The sequence below is a fragment of the Phyllostomus discolor genome, chromosome 1, assembly GCF_004126475.2.
Source record: "Phyllostomus discolor isolate MPI-MPIP mPhyDis1 chromosome 1, mPhyDis1.pri.v3, whole genome shotgun sequence".
In the NCBI taxonomy this organism is placed as follows: domain Eukaryota; kingdom Metazoa; phylum Chordata; class Mammalia; order Chiroptera; family Phyllostomidae; genus Phyllostomus; species Phyllostomus discolor.
Genome location: NC_040903.2, coordinates 48,909,259 through 48,926,932, shown reverse-complemented (window position 1 = coordinate 48,926,932; position 17,674 = coordinate 48,909,259). Strand labels below are relative to the sequence as shown.

The window sequence follows — 17,674 nt, the reverse complement described above, 5'->3', positions numbered from 1 at the left end:
TAGTGGACTGGGCACAGGCTGGGAATTTAAAGGTCGCCAGTTCCATTCCTGGTCAGGGCACATGCCTGTGTTGCAGGGCAGGTCCCCAGTTGGGGCAGTGCAAAAGACAACAGTTTATGTATCTTACACATTAATGTTTCTCTCCCTCTCTTTCTCTTTCTTTTCCCTTCTCTCTAAAAATAAATAAAATCTTTTTTAAAAGAGAGAACGACGAGGACTAAATATCAAAACATGTAATTAGACACAAATTCACAGATTTAAATTCATTATTAAAAAATAATGAAAATTCACAAATCTCATAGAAAACTTAGAAAACTAGAAAACCAACAACCAAACATATATCAGGGTAGCAGGCTAAAGAAAAAGGAAATCATAAATTATACACAGAACAGAGTAGCAATAAAAAAGCATGTATCAGGAGAAAGACCTATTTTTAGGCTATGCAATGCAAAACATTTAGGGATGAAGTGTTATATATAATGTCTGCAACTTTAAGTGGTTCAGAAAATAAAGTATTTTCTCTAAGCAACCCATTACTAGTTTTTCTAAACAAATATGACAAAATTGGTGACCCTAGGTAAGTACATAGGTGTTCATTGTTTCAACTTTGCTATTCATTTTAAAATTTTCAAAATAAAAAACTGAGGAAAAATATGCAGACACTGAAGATATTTACAAGTGACAGCTTAACTAGAAGCAAGGCTTTATGAAGTAATAAATTCCAAGAAAATGTGATGTTTTCTTACTTTCTTACCAGAAATGTTATGAATATGGTTTAATTTCTCTTTTGACTTTCTTTTCTAAAGTGCTATGAGCCCAAGGAGTCCCCAATGTTCTAAAATAAAATGAAGATAAGACATCATACTCCTGATTTTATGGTTTTCAGAAAACTTTTACAGTGAAAAGTCTTTTCTAAAAGTCACTTGTATGTACACGTGCACTTGAAAAGAATTACTCTGAAGTGAAAAATTAAAAGAGAAAGCTGACTGACAGCTGTAAGAGAGGAGGGAGGAGCAGGAGGGGGCTGACTAAAAGAAGGTAAAGGGATCAGTCAAAGATCATACACGAAGGGCCCACGGACGGGGACAATGGTGTGGGGACTGACTATAGAAATGAGGGGTGGGTGGGGTGGAGGGGGCAATGAGGGAAAATTGGGACATCTGTAATAGCATAGTCAATAAAATATTAAAAGTAAAATAAGACAGAAAGCTGATTGGAATATATAGCAGGTCCTCACTAAACATTCTTTTAAAGACCAAATACTTGTTAAAAGTGTGGAATTCTATCAAGTTGCAGTGCTGACAGTAAAGCACCTATACAGGGGCCAACACTACAAAAAATAATCTAAAACTAAGAAAGTTTCATAGTACACTTTAAAAGATCTAGTGTGAGCCCCGGCTGGCGTAGCTCAGTGGATTGAGCACGGGCTGTGAACCAAAGCGTTGCAGGTTCGATTCACAGTCAGGGTACATGCCTGGGTTGCAGGCCATGACCTCCAGCAACCGCACACTGATGTTTCTCTCTCTCTCTCTCTCTCTCTTTCTCCCTCCCTTCCCTCTCTGAAAGTAAATAAATAAAATCTTTTAAAAAAATCCAGTGTGCACTATAATGGAAATCTGTTTTTGTCCTCAAACTTTATCTACCTTTATGAATCTCAAAATATTTTTCAGTTAGAATTGATTTGAAAATCAGTCATTTCTAATGAAAACTATATAAGTACTTCTACATATGTGAGATTTTATTTAACAGTTAGCTAGTTGCCGCTTGAAAGCACATGTACAGAAACACAGGTCTGATTTTATAAGCTCTTTCAGGAGTATATGGAATAGGCCACGAGAGTTACATCATTTATGCTGGTATTAAATACTATGATAGGTTAAATACACCAAATAAGCACATACCAAACTTTCCCTTTCAACTACAGTTCATGTCCTCTCTTCTAAGGAAATGCTTCCTAATACATCTTAATGTGCAGTTTTACTACGACACTATCACATCTGTTTGTTTTTGAAATACGTGAGACAGTTAACATTAGGCAAAGTGGAGAGCAAGAGAGAATATTTTACTTTTTGACAAATGTAAAAGTATTACATATGTGCTTCTTGTAAAAGAGGAAAGTCAACACTAATAGAAAATTAGAAAAAACTTTTACCTTATAATAAAGGACAAGTTAAGAAAGCCAATCAACAATGCAAATGGCTTAAAATTACACTTACAAGTGCTCTGGAAAAGTAGGATGGAGGCCAAGTATCTGAAACCACACAAGGAATCTATCAGTGGAAAAAAGCAAAGCAGGTTCTGAGCACCTCGGAGCTAACATAAAATGGACTTGTGGTATGTTATAAAATACTAACAGGCACCCTTTGAAAATTACATCAAAATCTCTATTCTGGCAGGTTTATGCGATACTATCTGTGCACTATTTAATTTTCTTGAGTAATGTCAAAATACAAACCTGGCTAAGTATTCCCATAATAAACAGAGGACACGATAATTCTGATTCCTTTCATGAAATTGCAGAAATTAAAATTTTCTATTTCAATATTACTCCATAAGGACTGTTTGAAAAGTTTAGTGTAAAGCAGTCAAATGTTCATAGAATAAAACACTGATTCATTACATATTACATAATACTATTGTTTAATAATTTTTAATTGATCTTCAATTGGCAGTTTTGTTTATCTGTACATTTGTACATTTGCTCATTCATTCAACAATTATTTGAACTGAGGATATAGCAATGAACTATTGAACAAAAATTCCCATCTTTTATTTTCTTTTTTAGGTTTCTTGGCTCCTCCTCAGCTGTGCCTTGTCTCCCTAATCCATCCCCTCTTCTTTTAAGTAGTTTTAGCTGGGACTCTGGCTGTGTAGCTCAGTTGGTTGGAGTATTGCCCAGATATATCAAGGTTGTGGCTTCAATCCTCCATCAGGGCAAATACAAGAATCCACCAATGAATGCATAAACAAGCAGAATAACAAATCGATGTCCCTCCCTTTCTCTCTTCTCTTTCTTCTTCTTCTTCTCTCTCTCTCAAATCAATAAATGAAACTTTTAAAACAAGTTTCAGCTAGGCACATGGCCACCCAGCTAGACACTACGTATCACAGACCTTCAGCTAAGCCATGTGATTAACTCTGGACCATGGGATGGGGCAAAAGTGATGAGGCCAACGGTTCCCATGCTTGAGAAATAGCTGTTTGCTCTCTACCTTCTCCTGCCTCCTTCACACTGGCTGTTAGTACTACTTGGTCTTAGCAAGATTCATCCACACAGAATAAAAGACTCTAGGAGATGGAAGAGAGAGAGACAGAGAGACAGAGAGAGAGACAGGCAGAGAGAAAGGAAGGAACCTTGATTCCTGGTTAACTCTGTGGAGCAAAATAGCCCTGAGCTGCCCACCGGCTCAAACTTGGGAGAAAAATAACTTCTATCATGATTAGTCACTGTTATTTGGTCCTTTTAAACCACCTCAACCAATTTAGATGTATACTAGTAGTCTGTGCATCATCTCACATATTATTTTAAAATATGAATGACCCTTAACTTACCTGGTATATATTTTCAAACTCCTAGAAACTTCTTGACCTGCTCCACGCCATAATTACACAACAATCATTGCTTTTCTGCAACTTCCTTCCATCATATATATATTTTATTATTACACTTCTCTATAACTTATTGCCATAGGTAGCTCCCCTACCACATGTCTTTCTTAAGAAAAAAGGTCTTATTCTATTTTGCATTACATTGTGCCTGACACAGAGTCAGTACTTAATAAACATTTGTTAAACAGTACTTTTACATTAAGTTCAACCTTCAACAGACATGGTTCTTACCAATTCCACTGAGTAAGCACTAGCAAACAGAGCAAGTTTGTCAGACAGGGTCCACAGTAAAGGAGTCACAGGACCCCACACAAAAAAAGAGATAGAGAATCAGGCCAGGCCTAGGAATATTTGAGACGAAAAGGAATAAGAATTGTGGGGAGAAATGAAGAAACTTAAAATCTTAAGAAGTAGAACAGAAAATTTTATCAACTATGGTAATGTTCATCTTAGAATTTTTAAGCTGGTAAAAGTACATATGCACTCACACACACACACACCCCCAGTAATATACCACCCAACAAACTGACAAAATGACTACATTGCATAACATCAAATGTTGGTGAGCATGTTAACCAGCCTCACACATACTGGATAAATGATAAATTAGTGCAAACATTTTAGAGAGTAATTTGGTAATATGATAAAATTTTCAACATATATTCTTTTTCTAAAAATTTACCTTACAGGTATACTTGGACAAAATTGGCAATATATATTCATAAGAATGTCATTCAAGTATCATTTGTAATAGCATCAAACTGGACACAAACTGAATACTCATCTGCAGGAACTGGCTATGGTACACACACATAATGGAACACCACTCTATAAAGCCATTAAGAAGAACATGGCAGATGTCTTCACATCTTTGAAGACATCTATGCTACGTAAGTGGAAAAGAAAGGTACAGAACAGCGTAGGTGGCATAAAATCCTAATATAAATGAATTTTTAAAGGGTGTTTGTGTCTTAACATTTCTGGAAGGACAAAATAAAACTATTAATAGAAGCCCCACAAGAAAACAATTTCAGAGAAAAGGCTTCAGTGTTTCCTTCCATATTTGTGTAAACTAAATTTAACCAAGTGCATATATTAATTTTAAATGTCAACAGAGTTATCTGGGCAGCAGAATTATGACTATTATATTATCTGCTCTATTATAAAGTCAAGTAAATTATTTTAAAGTTGTGAAATTAAACTGCTATTTAGAATATACATACTGGACAGGTACATATTATGCCTCAAGTTCATTTTTTTGAGAATCTGCCTTAGTTTCATTTCTATTTCATGGAAAGAGCCATAACATTAAAAACAAAAAACAAACAAAAAAAGCCCCGAGCTAGGGTCCACTTGTAGAAAGGTGTTTCTTCTTCCCTGTGAACCTTTATTTTTAGTTTTATGCTTTAAGATATTTTCCTTAAATTTGATCATTTATAACTTACATTTATCCCAACCAATTCATTCTTCATGCCAAGAGAAAATAAATGACTACATGAGAGCAATATAAATGATTGAAAAATAAAGGATAAATATTCCAATAATAAACTGCTCTGTCAGCATCACTGAATGAAATTTTCACTAATACAAACATTTGATCTGATAGCATCTAGACATACACAAGCTCACAAATATGTAAATTATAGGTACCAATGGTAGCAAAGAACGAAACCAATTTACCCGCAAGTATCTGTTCATAAATGTTAGATACTGGCTGGCTGTAACACATTAGCACAGTTCCAATATATGAAGGCATCCTAAGTGGCTGAGTTCTCACACCCGAGAAAAACACAAAACTAATACATTTCACTCTCCCCATATACATCTTTCTAGACCTGGGGTCAGCAAGCCTTTTCCCTTAAAAAAAAAGAAGCAGCCAAATATTAAATACTTTAGGCTTTGTGGGCCTCATGTGGTCTCTGCAGCAAATTCTTCACATTTTTAAGTAGTTGTAAAAAGCAAAACAAAACAAAGACCATTTTTAGCTCAGAGACTGCATTAAAAATGGGCCACAATTAGATTTGGCCCATGGGCTATATTTCTTGACGCTGATCTTAATACCCTCCTTGTATCCAAAATAAGGAGGCCCCTTTCATCTGCACACTCACCCTGAATCCAATTCTAGTATCACACAGGTGGCAAAATATAGTAAGCAAACATCACTCACAGAAATTTCGAACTTTTAAGGACGCTATATTACTTCACTTCAAGATTTAAAAAAAAAATTTGTTACCTCTGATAATTACAACAAATATTTCTATGGAATAGTTATACTGTATTACATACAATGGTAAACAAATTTTTATTCCTTTTTAAACAACTTTATTGAGGTATTTCTGACTCATTGCATGTTTGTAATAATTTTATTGAGGCATATTTTGCATTTCATATTATTCACCATTTTCTACCTTACTGTTCAATTATTTTTAAGTAAAGTGATCAAGTTGGACAACCATTACAATCAACCAGTTTTTTTTTAATTTTTAAATTTATTATTGATATTTAAAGAGTAAGAGGAACAGAGAAGGAAGAGGAGAAAGAAATATTGATTTGCTGTTCCCTTTATTTGTTTATTCACTGGTTGATTCTGTATGGAACCCTGAGCAGGGATCAAACCCACAACCTTGTCATATTGGGACAATGTTCCAACCAACTGAGCTACCCAGCCAGGACCCCATCAACCAGTTTTAAAACATCCCAATATGATCCCTTATGCACATTTACTATTAATGCCTGTTTTTTTCCCACCCCCACCCCAGGTAAACACTAATCTACTTTTTGTCTTTAAAAATAAATTTTCTTTTTCAGATATTTCATATAAATAGCATAATACAGTATGTGATTTCTGTGCCTGATTTTTTTCAATGAGCATAATGGTTTTGATGTTCATCTACAATGGAACATGTATCCAGAGTTCGTTCCTTTTTATTGGTAAATAGTATTCCATGGGATCTGCTGCGCATCCTTGAAGTGTGAATTTATTAAGTTATAAGAGACGTATACATTGAAGAAACCATCACCAGGCAGGATAATGAACATGTCAATCATCCTCAAAATTGCTCATGCTACTTTGTAATCCCTCTTTCCTACCCTTGTTCCCAAGGCAACTAACTATTGGTCTGTTTTCTGTCACTATACAGTATTTTGCATTTGCCAGAATTTTATATAAAGAGAATCATACAGTATGTACTCCTTTTTGTCTGGTTTCTTTCACTCAGCGTAATTATTTTAAAATTCATCCACATTAAAGCATGTATCAGTAGTTTCTTTTTATTACTAAAGAATATTCTATTATGGAGATACAACAAAGTTTGTTTATATATTCATCTGTCACTGGAATGTTTCCAATTTTTAGCTATTACAAATAAATCTGATATAAACACTCGTTTACAAGTCTTTGTATGGAGATATGTTTTCATGTCTCCTGAGTAAATATCTGAAAGTAGAATGGTGAGGTCATATAAGAGCTGGATGTTAAACTTCTTAAACTGCCAAACTGTTTGCAAAGAGCAGGCAGCATCACTTTACACTCCCACAGCAGCGTGTGAGCATCCCAGTCCCTCCACATCTTCACCAACACTTGGTACAGTCAGTCCTTCTAATTTCCGTTATTCCGATGGATATGTAGTTATGTGTCATTGTGGTTTTAACTTGTATTTCCTTGACTAATAATGTTGAGCATCTTCCAATGTGTTTTCACACCTTTGTGAGGCATATTTCAATCTTTTGCTGATTTTTAAATAGGGGTTACTTTATTACTGAGTTTACATCTTTAATATCTATGTTCATGAATGATACTGGACTGTCTTTTTTGGTCTGTCTTTGGTATCAAGTTAATGTTAATTGTTTTAGTAAGAGGGTAAATCTGGTCCCTGTTCCTCCATTTCAAGCCAAAGTAGAGTCTTTAATGGTTATTACGTCATATTACTCCCTCCTAGCCTAGAAAGTATGTATCATTATTAACTTTATTTTACATGGGGGAAAACAAAGCTCAGAGAACAAGGGGGGTAATCTAGTACTAGGCTTTGAATCAGACAGTATGACTCTAAAACCCATTATTATACTATAATGTTTAAGTAGTATTCAAAAAGATTCTCTTTAAACACACAGAATAATTTCATTTTCATTACAAAAAAGCACTGTATCTCTAAAAGATGCAGGTAGTCTGATCTGCAGCTCAAGTCTTAATCATTATGGTATTTATTGAGAAGAATGAATAAGATGCCATGGTTTCATATGCTGAGTCAGGATCTATATAAACTACTGCCTACTGAGTATAATAAAGATATTACCTAAAAAAAAGAAAAAGTCTAGCTATAGAAAGTCTTATAAAGATATTCTACAGTTCCCTAGCCCTCACCGGTGTGGCTCAGTGTATTGAGCACTGGCCTGCGAACAGGAAGGTCGCTGGTTCAATTCCCTATCAGGGCACAGGCCTGGGTTGTGGGCCAGGTCCACAGGTGGGGGCTTGCAACAGGCAGCTGATGGATGATATTTCTCTTGCATGTGTTTCTTTCCCTCTTTCTCCCTCCCCCACCTCTAAAAATAAATAAATAAAATTTTTAAAAAAGATATTCTACAGTCCCCAAAGCCCAACCAAAACAGTAATGACAACAGCTACTATCATTTAAAAACTTTATTTAATCTTTAAAACCTCAATGTGAAACAGATAGCACCACATAAATTTTATAGATAAGGAAATCTGAGACACAACAACATGAGGAAACTTATTTACAGCCTGCCACTCCCTAAGTAGCAGAAGTGGGATTCAAACCCATGCCTCTACAGCCCCAGAATATTCTCTTAAAAATCTGTATTTGAGTTTTAATTTTTTTTATATATTACAATGTTACCTTCCCTAAGAAACAAGAAACACTACCACAGGCCTTTTGGGAACAAGTCAATTCCTACATCAAATTCTAGCACAGCTCAATGCCAGGTGAACTGGAGCTAAGCGTTGGCGGTAATGATGGCAACGAGCAGTTCCCCGATCCCTCACTGGATTAAACCTGCTTTGCCCTCCCACCCCCGACTCCTGCCCTTTCTAAAGTTAAGTTTTCTTCCCTAAAACTAGTTGAACAACTTTTCTATCTTTCTCATGATCTACAGTGGGCACAGCTGTTAGCCTGAACTACTGCCTGTTGGCTGTAATGCAGAATCCTTCTTAGGAGTAGGATGGAGGAGGAGTAACAGCTCTTCAAATCACTGCAGCCATGAGGCTGGGTGGTCCACGGGTAAAGACTCTGGGCTCTTGAGATGGGTGAGGCTCAAATACCTCTGCCTCATACTAGCTACAAGACCTTGAAAAAAGTATCTAACCTCTCTGTGCTGTCATCTTAATCTAAAAAACAGGGATGATAATTTGCCTCTCATAGGTCTGAGGATTAAAAGACAGAATATATAAAAAGTGTTTAAAACAGTGCCTGGCAGGTGGTAGGCATTTTACATTTTGCAATCAATATTACTGTTATCCCTATAATTATTGCACAGGAACAAAATTATATATATTAAATAGGCATTTTAGAGATTCTTTAGTATAAAAAGATATTAGCAAATATCTATGCACTTAAAACCACAATTCTATAAAATCTGACAGATCTACATTAGTGTCCTAAAAGCAGCTTTGGAAATTGATTTCTAGCATCTTCTGTAAATAGGCAAACAATTTTTAAAACCCATGCAGGGGTAATCAGAAATAATTCATAAAAATAAAATAAATTACTCAATTCCATTAGAGTAGCATTAAATACCTACTATGGGCTGAGTATTATGCAAAGTTCTATAGGGCATACATTAAGATCTAGACCCTACTTTCAATAAGCTTAAAAATTAGAGAATAAAAATAACATACATAGAATAGATAATCAAATAAGGCCAAGTAAATGTCAGTGGGTGGCACATAACTTGGAAGAAAGAAATTCTACAGTATCATTAAAATGTATAAGTTCAATCAATAAAAAAAATCTATGAGCATATTTAGTGCCACTCCCAATGCTAGTGACAACAACAAGTCCAAAGGACTGGTATATTCTATTATAAATCATTAATGAATCACTTAAGCAAAAAAAAAAAAAAAAAAAAGGATTACTGAATAACTTCCCACTGTAACTTACGGTTGCTATTTTAGTTTCGAGAAAGTTCTCCCTTTCTTCATCTACTTTAATTTCATGTCCAGTTTTAAATAACTCAAGCATTTTGGGGATGTCACGGCCAATGGAATCTGGTTAGAAAAATAAAAAATCCAAAGTTATCACTGCACCTAAACAAGTAGCAAAAATTACTGAATAAGAAAAGCACTAATCTTATGCTAAGACAAAGTAAGTAAATAAGCTGTGGCAGAGATACTTTAGGGTAGCTTCCTTTCTTGGTGTTCATGCCTTGGTATAATCCCCTCCCCTTCAGTGTGGATGGGATCCACAACCTAACCAACAGAATGATTATGTGTACATGATCACATTACATAAAACTAAAATGCCTATTTTGGAAGACATTCTCTTCATACTGGCTGTGAAGAAGCAAGATGCAATGTTATGAGATGCATATGAAGGCCACAGGGTAAGAAACCGAGGCCCCCAGGCCAGCAACCTGCAAGGAACTGAAATCTGCCAAAAGGCCACATGACTCTGAATCCTTCCCCAGTCAAATTTCAGATGAGACCACAGCTCTACACTACACCTTGATTGGAGCTTCATGTGACCTGTGTTGTTTTAAGCCACTAAATTTGTGGTAATATTGTTTGTACAGTAATAGGTAACAAATAAATATATGCAATGATGCCATTTATCTACTTTAGAAACACTGATAAAAAATTAAAATCTGTAAAGTAATCCATTATAAAAGGTAACAGTGGAGTCCTAAAATCTTTTAAGAACATTTTACCTATCTTTGTGTAAAATTCACATGACCTGCCTTACCATTAAGAAGCTGAGGAACTAGGAAAAGTAGCAACATTTAGCAGTGGAAATAATATCACAGGAATGATACAGCTCATTACTGTATAGAGCTGGCATGAAAAGAGTTAAGAATTAAAACTTAATTTATTGGATTCTAATGTCAACTTGTCCTCCATTAAAGTGAAAAAAAGAATGCAATTAAATATAGAAAGGAGAAAATTAGAGTCAAAGTAAAAACTCAGAATTTTCAGAGGATCACACAGGAGACTCCAAACATAAGCTAATCTTAACCAATAGACATATAAAAAGATGTTCAACATCACTAATCATCAGAGAAATGCAAATGAGTACCACAATGAGATATCGCCTCAGATACCTGTTAGAATGGTCATCATCAAAAAATCAACAAACAACAAGTATGGGCAAGGATGTGGAGAAAAGAGAACCCACTATTCGTGGGAATATAGATTGGTGCAGCCACTGTGGAAAACAGTATGAAGTTTCCTCAGAAAATTAAATATGGAACTACTTTATGACCCAGCAATTCTACTTTTGGGAATTATGTTCAAAAAAACCTGAAACACTGATTCAAAAGAATATATGCACCCCTATGTTCATTGTAATGTTATTTACAATAGCCAAGATTTAGAAGTAGCCCAAGTGCCCATCAGTAGGTGAGTGGGTAAAAAAGCTGCAGTACACTTACAAAATGGAATTCTACTTGGTCATCAAAAGAAGGAAATCTTATCATTTGTGACAGCATGGATGTACCTGAAGAGTGTTATGTTAAGTGAAATAAGCCAATCAGAGAAAGACAAACACCATATGATTTCACTTATATGTGGAATCTGATGAAAAAAAAAGTAGAAACAGACTCACAGATGTAGAAAACAGACTAACAGCTGTCAAAGGGGAGAAGAGTTGGGACGCTGGGTGAAAACGGTAAAGGAATTAAGCACAAACAAAACAAAACAAAACTCACAGGCACAGACAACTGCATGGGGATCACCAGAGGAAAAGGGGAGGTAGGGGAAGTAGAAGAGTTTAAGGATAAATGGTGACAGAAAAACACTATACTTTGGGTGGTAAATACACAGTCCAATATATTATAGAACTGTACACCTGAAATCTATATAATTTTATTAACCGATGTCACTCCAATAAATTCAATAAATTTTTTTAAATCTCATTATATAGAAAGCACATTATACCCTCAGCATATATTACTTTAAGGATCATCTGAGTTGTTCAGTATGGCTCAGGAACACTTTACCCACAAGGAGCTTTAAATTTAATTAGGAGAAAAGGGACGTGCAGAGGCAACAACCAGTGAAACATACAAAGTTATTTTAGTACCACACTCTGATGCAACTGAATACTAAATGGTATGACAGATTAATAATAAACAGTAAGATGCTAATACAGTAGTGCCCCATTTCCACCATTTAGCTTTCCATGATTTCAGTTACCATGGTTAACTGTGTCCAAAAATATTAAGTGAAAAATTTTAGAAAACCTTCATAAATTTTAAATCGTGCGCTGTGCTGAGTAGCAAGTTCATCCACTATGTCCCACTGGGGACGCAGATCTCCCTTTCGTCCAGCATATCCATGCTGTATCTATGTTGTATCTGCTCTCTGCCCGTGACTTAGGCACTTTGTAGCTGACTCCATTATCAGAGAGAGAGAGAGAAAGAGAGAGACCACATTCACATACCTTTTATTATAGTATATTTTACTTTCAGCCTATTTGTGTTTGAATATACACTGTGTCTCCTATAGGCAACATATAATTGGATTGCTTATTAGTCATCTTATAATCTCTGCCTTTTGGTTGAATTGTTTATTCCATTTCCAATTAACCTAACTGTTGATATGACTGGATTTAGGTCTTTATTTTAATGTGTTTTCTATTTGTCTCATCTCATCTGTTCCTCTGTTTTTCCTTTACTGTCTTCTTTTTGTTTTAAACAAAAACTTTTTAGTATATCTTTTTTATTCCTTTTAGTTTGAAGATAATCTCTTTTTGTGTGTTTTTTACTTGCTATAGAATTACAACGTATACATTTATTTATTATAACCTACCTCATCTTAACACTGACTTACTTCCAGGAAAACAGTATGTCTGTGCCAGCATACCTCCATTCTCCCTACTTCACCTCGTGGTATTATCATCCCCAAACTTGCCTCATCTCCTGCATATCTACCCTTAAAATAGTATTCACCGGGCCACTCAAGGCAGAATCAGGGAATCATTCTAGATTCCCCCCTTTCCCTCCCCTCCATATCTGATCAGTGACTCTTGTTAATTCCATCTCCTCCATATCCCACAACAGTCTTCCTCTTCTCTGTCGTCACTGCCACTGCGCAAATTCTGTCCTTATTCATCTTTCACCTAGGCTGAGGCAGTGGCCTCTTCACTGGTCTCTGTTCTCACTGATTCATCATCCTCATATCACCACTCCATCACTTATACAGCTCCCACATATAGTCATTCTAATAAGCAAATCTTGTATCATCTTCTAAGCAATATTTTTCAATGGCTCCTACCTGCATAGAGGATAAAATCTAATCCCTACGGCATGGCACACAAAGTCCTCTCTGACGTGGCCCACTGCCTATCACTGTCTGACCTCACTGAACACCACTATCTGATAATACTTTATGTACCAAAAGATAGAAAGCTACTTATAATTTACTGAACATAACTGGCACACTCATACTTTTGTACATTAGTACAAGCCATTTCCTCTACCTGCAATGTTCTCCCCATGCATGGCAGGAAAGAAAATGCCTATTCATGCTTAAGTGCTCAACATAGCTGGTACCTTCTTTATATAATCTGATTCTACAAAGTAGTCCCTCATTCCTCTAAGCACTTTGTACCTTTCCCTCTGGTACACTTTCTGCATTTTAGTGTACCACTTACGTTCTCATTTCTCTCTCTGCTCAATTTTTATCTCCTTAAAGATGGGAACTCTCTTTTCATCTTTCAATGTGCAGTACTAAATGTCCTGCCTGGCACATAACAGGCACTCAATAATTATCTGCTCACTCAATAATGAGTTATGAAGGTAAAAATGATACTTGAAGACATGAAAAAGAATGAGTTCTCCTAAAGTAATTATGGAGCGTGAAGAGCTACTTAGGACTTGTAGACAGTCAGTAATAACAAGAGGCACATATGTATTATAAACTTGCTATATACCCAGCCTGTGCTAAGCTCTTGCATATAACAAAACACCATGAGAACATGAAACCCATTTCATAGATGAATAAACAAGAGGCACAAAAAAATGTTTTAAAAAATTTGTTCAAGGCCACAGTAAGTGACCAAGTCATGTCTGAGAGAGGTCTGTGTTCAACCACTATTCTATTCTGTTTTGCAGTATAACCCAATGTTAAATCTTCAGTTATTTCTAGGGCTTTGCTATCCCTTTTTGCTAAGTAATTACTTTCCCCTCCTCTTTTCTCTGGACTTTTATGTTCTTCTACTCTTTTCCTTGTTCTTAATTCCTTCCCCTCCTCTTCATCTAATTACTGCCATTTGATTTCCGTAATGAACATAATAGAGGCTTAAACAATAAACTACATTGTCAGGTATTTCACCCTGATGCACTTTCTCTTTTCTTCTTTACCAAGGAATATTACAGGAAGAAGCAGGTAGAATAATACAAGCTAGAGAAGACAAAGAAGGAATAGCTAGTGAGAAAGGAAGTAAGTTAAGATTACAAAGTGTAAAAGAAAGTTTCAGGAAAGAGAAAAAAAAGTAAGACCAGATCTTTAAATGTGGCAAAAGAAAGACCCGTGATTACTACCGAGAGCCACATTTTAGCTGTATGCAAGGGAGAAAGATAAAGAGTTATGCTTGGTAAGGAAATGGAGACAGCCAACCACTAAAAAGAATTTGTTTGGAAAAACTTGTGTGGAACATCAAAAAAGACTAAGAATGTAGCTAGAAAGGATAGCTGAATGAAATGAAAGTTTTAGGGGAATGTGTTTTGTTTTCAGTCTGTTTGTCTAACTAGAGAAATCTGAGCATGGTTAAACGCTCAGTTAAGCTAGCTTATGTACTGGGGGAAACGGGACTCTCAGCTCAAGACAGCAAGGACCTTGTCTGACTTCTTCATGTCCATCACACTCCAGGCTTGGCCCACTGCAGATACTCAATAACTATAAGTATAATTATTTTAATCCAAAAAAACTCCTACAAATTATAGATTTTCTACTCTTCAGGTGCAGTATTTAATCTGTATTTTCTCACAACTGAATGCTGCACTAAATGTTCAAGTACTGTACTAATATTTCTTGTGCACCAACTATGTGCCAGGTTACTACTCTAGGCCATAGCAATATAGCAGTGGACAAAACCAAAAAATGCCCTTACTCTAATGGGAGGAATACACTCCCACAAATAAAAAAAAAAATCTAAGAAGCCACAAGCATTAAATCCTAAAAAGAATATAAAAACAAAAAATTAGAAATCCAGTGTTAATAGGAAGTGACAGTTCATATTTTATATAAGATGGTCATGGAAGGCCTTTTTGTTTAGAATGAGAAAGTAAGCCAGGAAAATAAGCAAACAGCATTACACACAAATGGACAGTAAGTCCAAAGACCTGGAAAGGAGAACATTTAGTGTGTATGAGGAAGGGCAAGGGGGCTGTAATAAAATAAATTTTTTAAAAAGAGTAACAGAACCAGCTGTCATACATCAATAATTCGTCTATAGTAATTGTAACAGTAACTAGTCATTGGAATCTTTCACACATAAATGTTTTTTAAACTAATACACAGGAGGAACAATTTAGAAAAATTTCAAATTTATTACTCTATAAAAATTCCTTTTTCAGTATTTTTCTTCATATAACCAAAGAGTTCAGACTGTTTCACTAGTGCAAGCCATACCATGTCAGTTTATGAGCTAAAAGTATTTTTCACGTTAGATTTCAATAATTTTACATCTGTTACTATCAAATGTGACAAAACCCCAACCTCCTTACAAAAAGCAGCCCCCTGCTCAGCAGATGGGAATACTCTTTGGACAACTCTGCTGGAGTATCCTTTTGACAAGACTCCAACTGGAGCACTGACATCCAATTCTAAGAGCTATATATTAAGAGAAATACACATTAGTCAGTCCACTTTTTTTAAATCCTTACCCAAGGATATATTTATTGATTTTAGAGAAAGGGGAAGGGGGGAGATAAAGAGAGAAACACTGACGTGAGAGAGAAATACTGACTGGTTGCCTCCCGTCGTGCTCCGACTGGGGGTCCAACCTACCACCCAGGTATGTGCCCTGACTAGAAATTGGACCCAAGACCTTTTGATGTAGGGGATGACACTCCAACCAACTGATCCATCCCGCTAGGGCAGTGGGTCCAAATTTTAATCATGTCCCTTTCCCAAATATTTGCCTAAAACTCAGTATGGTTTAAAAGAATCTGTTTCCATATATGCTGCAGTACCTACCATGGTTTAATATGTGTAATAGAAAACTGATTCCATTAAGTCAAGATATTTTTCATACCAGTATTTTTTAAGTAAATTCTAAATAATATATAAAATTAGGAATAAAAATATCAAAAATGTCAACAAAACATATCTAAATTACAGATAAAAAAATCTCAGAGGGCACTTATATTGTGGGGGCTGAGGGGAAGGAAGCTAGTTTACAAGCAAAATAAAACCCTTTTTATTCCAAGAAATTTTAAACATCAAGTTTTAAATGTCTTTTTTTTTTCTGAAATAAAAAAGAAATACTTAGAAAACAAACCAAAAGTGCATCTGAAAAATAGACAACTTGCCTACAGTTACATAAGCAATTAAAATAAAAAAATAAAACAACTAAAGCTGCATTAAACATGATGCAAAATATGAACATTCAATCCAGCCAAGATGGTTACACCCACTCCCATTAGTAAAGCAAAATGTAGGACAAAATGGGAAACTAATGAGCTTAGCTGTAGGGGCTTGTTTGTTTTTTAATTTCATCCATTTGCTCAAAATGTAATTTCTATTTTACCCTAAAGTCTTTTGTTGGATATAAGGGGAATCAAATGTTCCTAAATAAGAATCTGAACAAGCTCTGAAAATGCATAATGCAAGCTTCATTTGTTCTAATGCACATCTGGTGTATTCTGTTTTAACATTTTTGACAGGTTAATCATTTGTCTTCATGTTTAAAGAACACGAATGTTTTGCCAGTGCTGTTAAACAGAAAATGTGGGGGTGAAAAGAAAAAGTTAGAGAAAGAGAAAGGTCTGTCAGTTTTTTCAAGATGCTTTGTTAAGCAAAGGAGTGGGTGGGGGGGACATCCGCAGGTAACCTGACCCTGGTGAACAAAAACCATGATTCATTATGAAAGTAAAAATAAAGCTTGTTAATAAAAATAAGCATTTTGAAGGGAAATTTTTCCTATTTGATATGAAGTTATTTGAAAACCTTTCAGACTAAAAACAACAGTGCCAAATTTTGTGATGAAAATGATCCTTTCAAAAAAAACCCTCAAGGCTAAAAACATAAAGGCCTAAAGGGTTATTCAGAGAATGGATAAAGAAGTAGAGAAGACTAACTTCGTGAGAAACCAGTTCACTGGGAAAAGCAAGGAGCTAGCTGAATAGATACATTCAGCAGACATATAGTTTGTTTTAACTGAATATATTTAGTACTGTTTGGTTTTGTTAGGCTTGAATTTAATTAGAAAAAAATTAGGAAACATATTTTCATCAAATTGAACTGTAATTCATGTTTAATTTCTAAAATAATGTTAGATTTCAGGTCTGTCTTGGAAAAGAATATTAAGTCTGATTCCATGACAACAAACACTATTTAATGGAAATCCCTAAAGAAAAGTGCCAAACCTCAGCCCAATATTTAATAAAGATGTGTTATTCAATGCAGGCTATCAAAAATAAACAAATAAAACTCTGGTACAACAAAAGAATTGGAGAGTACATAAGAAATTGCTTAAGTACAGAACATAATCTATAATTCAAGCTGGTATTAGAGGCTACCACATATGAAAAATTTTAGCAGGATTTTTCAGCTCAAGTAGATTTGAAATGTGAAGCCCAATCTACTAAAACAATTTCAAAATATTTATTCTGTTTACACTATAACATTTTTATTAGAAATAACACCTATTTATAGCAGATATCCAGTACCACC

The 17,674-nt window shown here is 35.3% G+C and overlaps 1 protein-coding gene across 1 annotated transcript in view; it reads right to left on the bottom strand.

Annotated features, from left to right (window-relative positions):
- The window catches only part of MRPL1 (mitochondrial ribosomal protein L1), a 58,787-nt gene that overhangs the window by 20,490 nt on the left and 20,623 nt on the right, over positions 1-17,674 (bottom strand). The window contains exon 7 of the mRNA XM_028506513.2: positions 9,723-9,829. Coding sequence (XP_028362314.1) covers positions 9,723-9,829 — 107 coding nt within the window. The remainder of the gene's footprint in view (positions 1-9,722; positions 9,830-17,674) is intronic.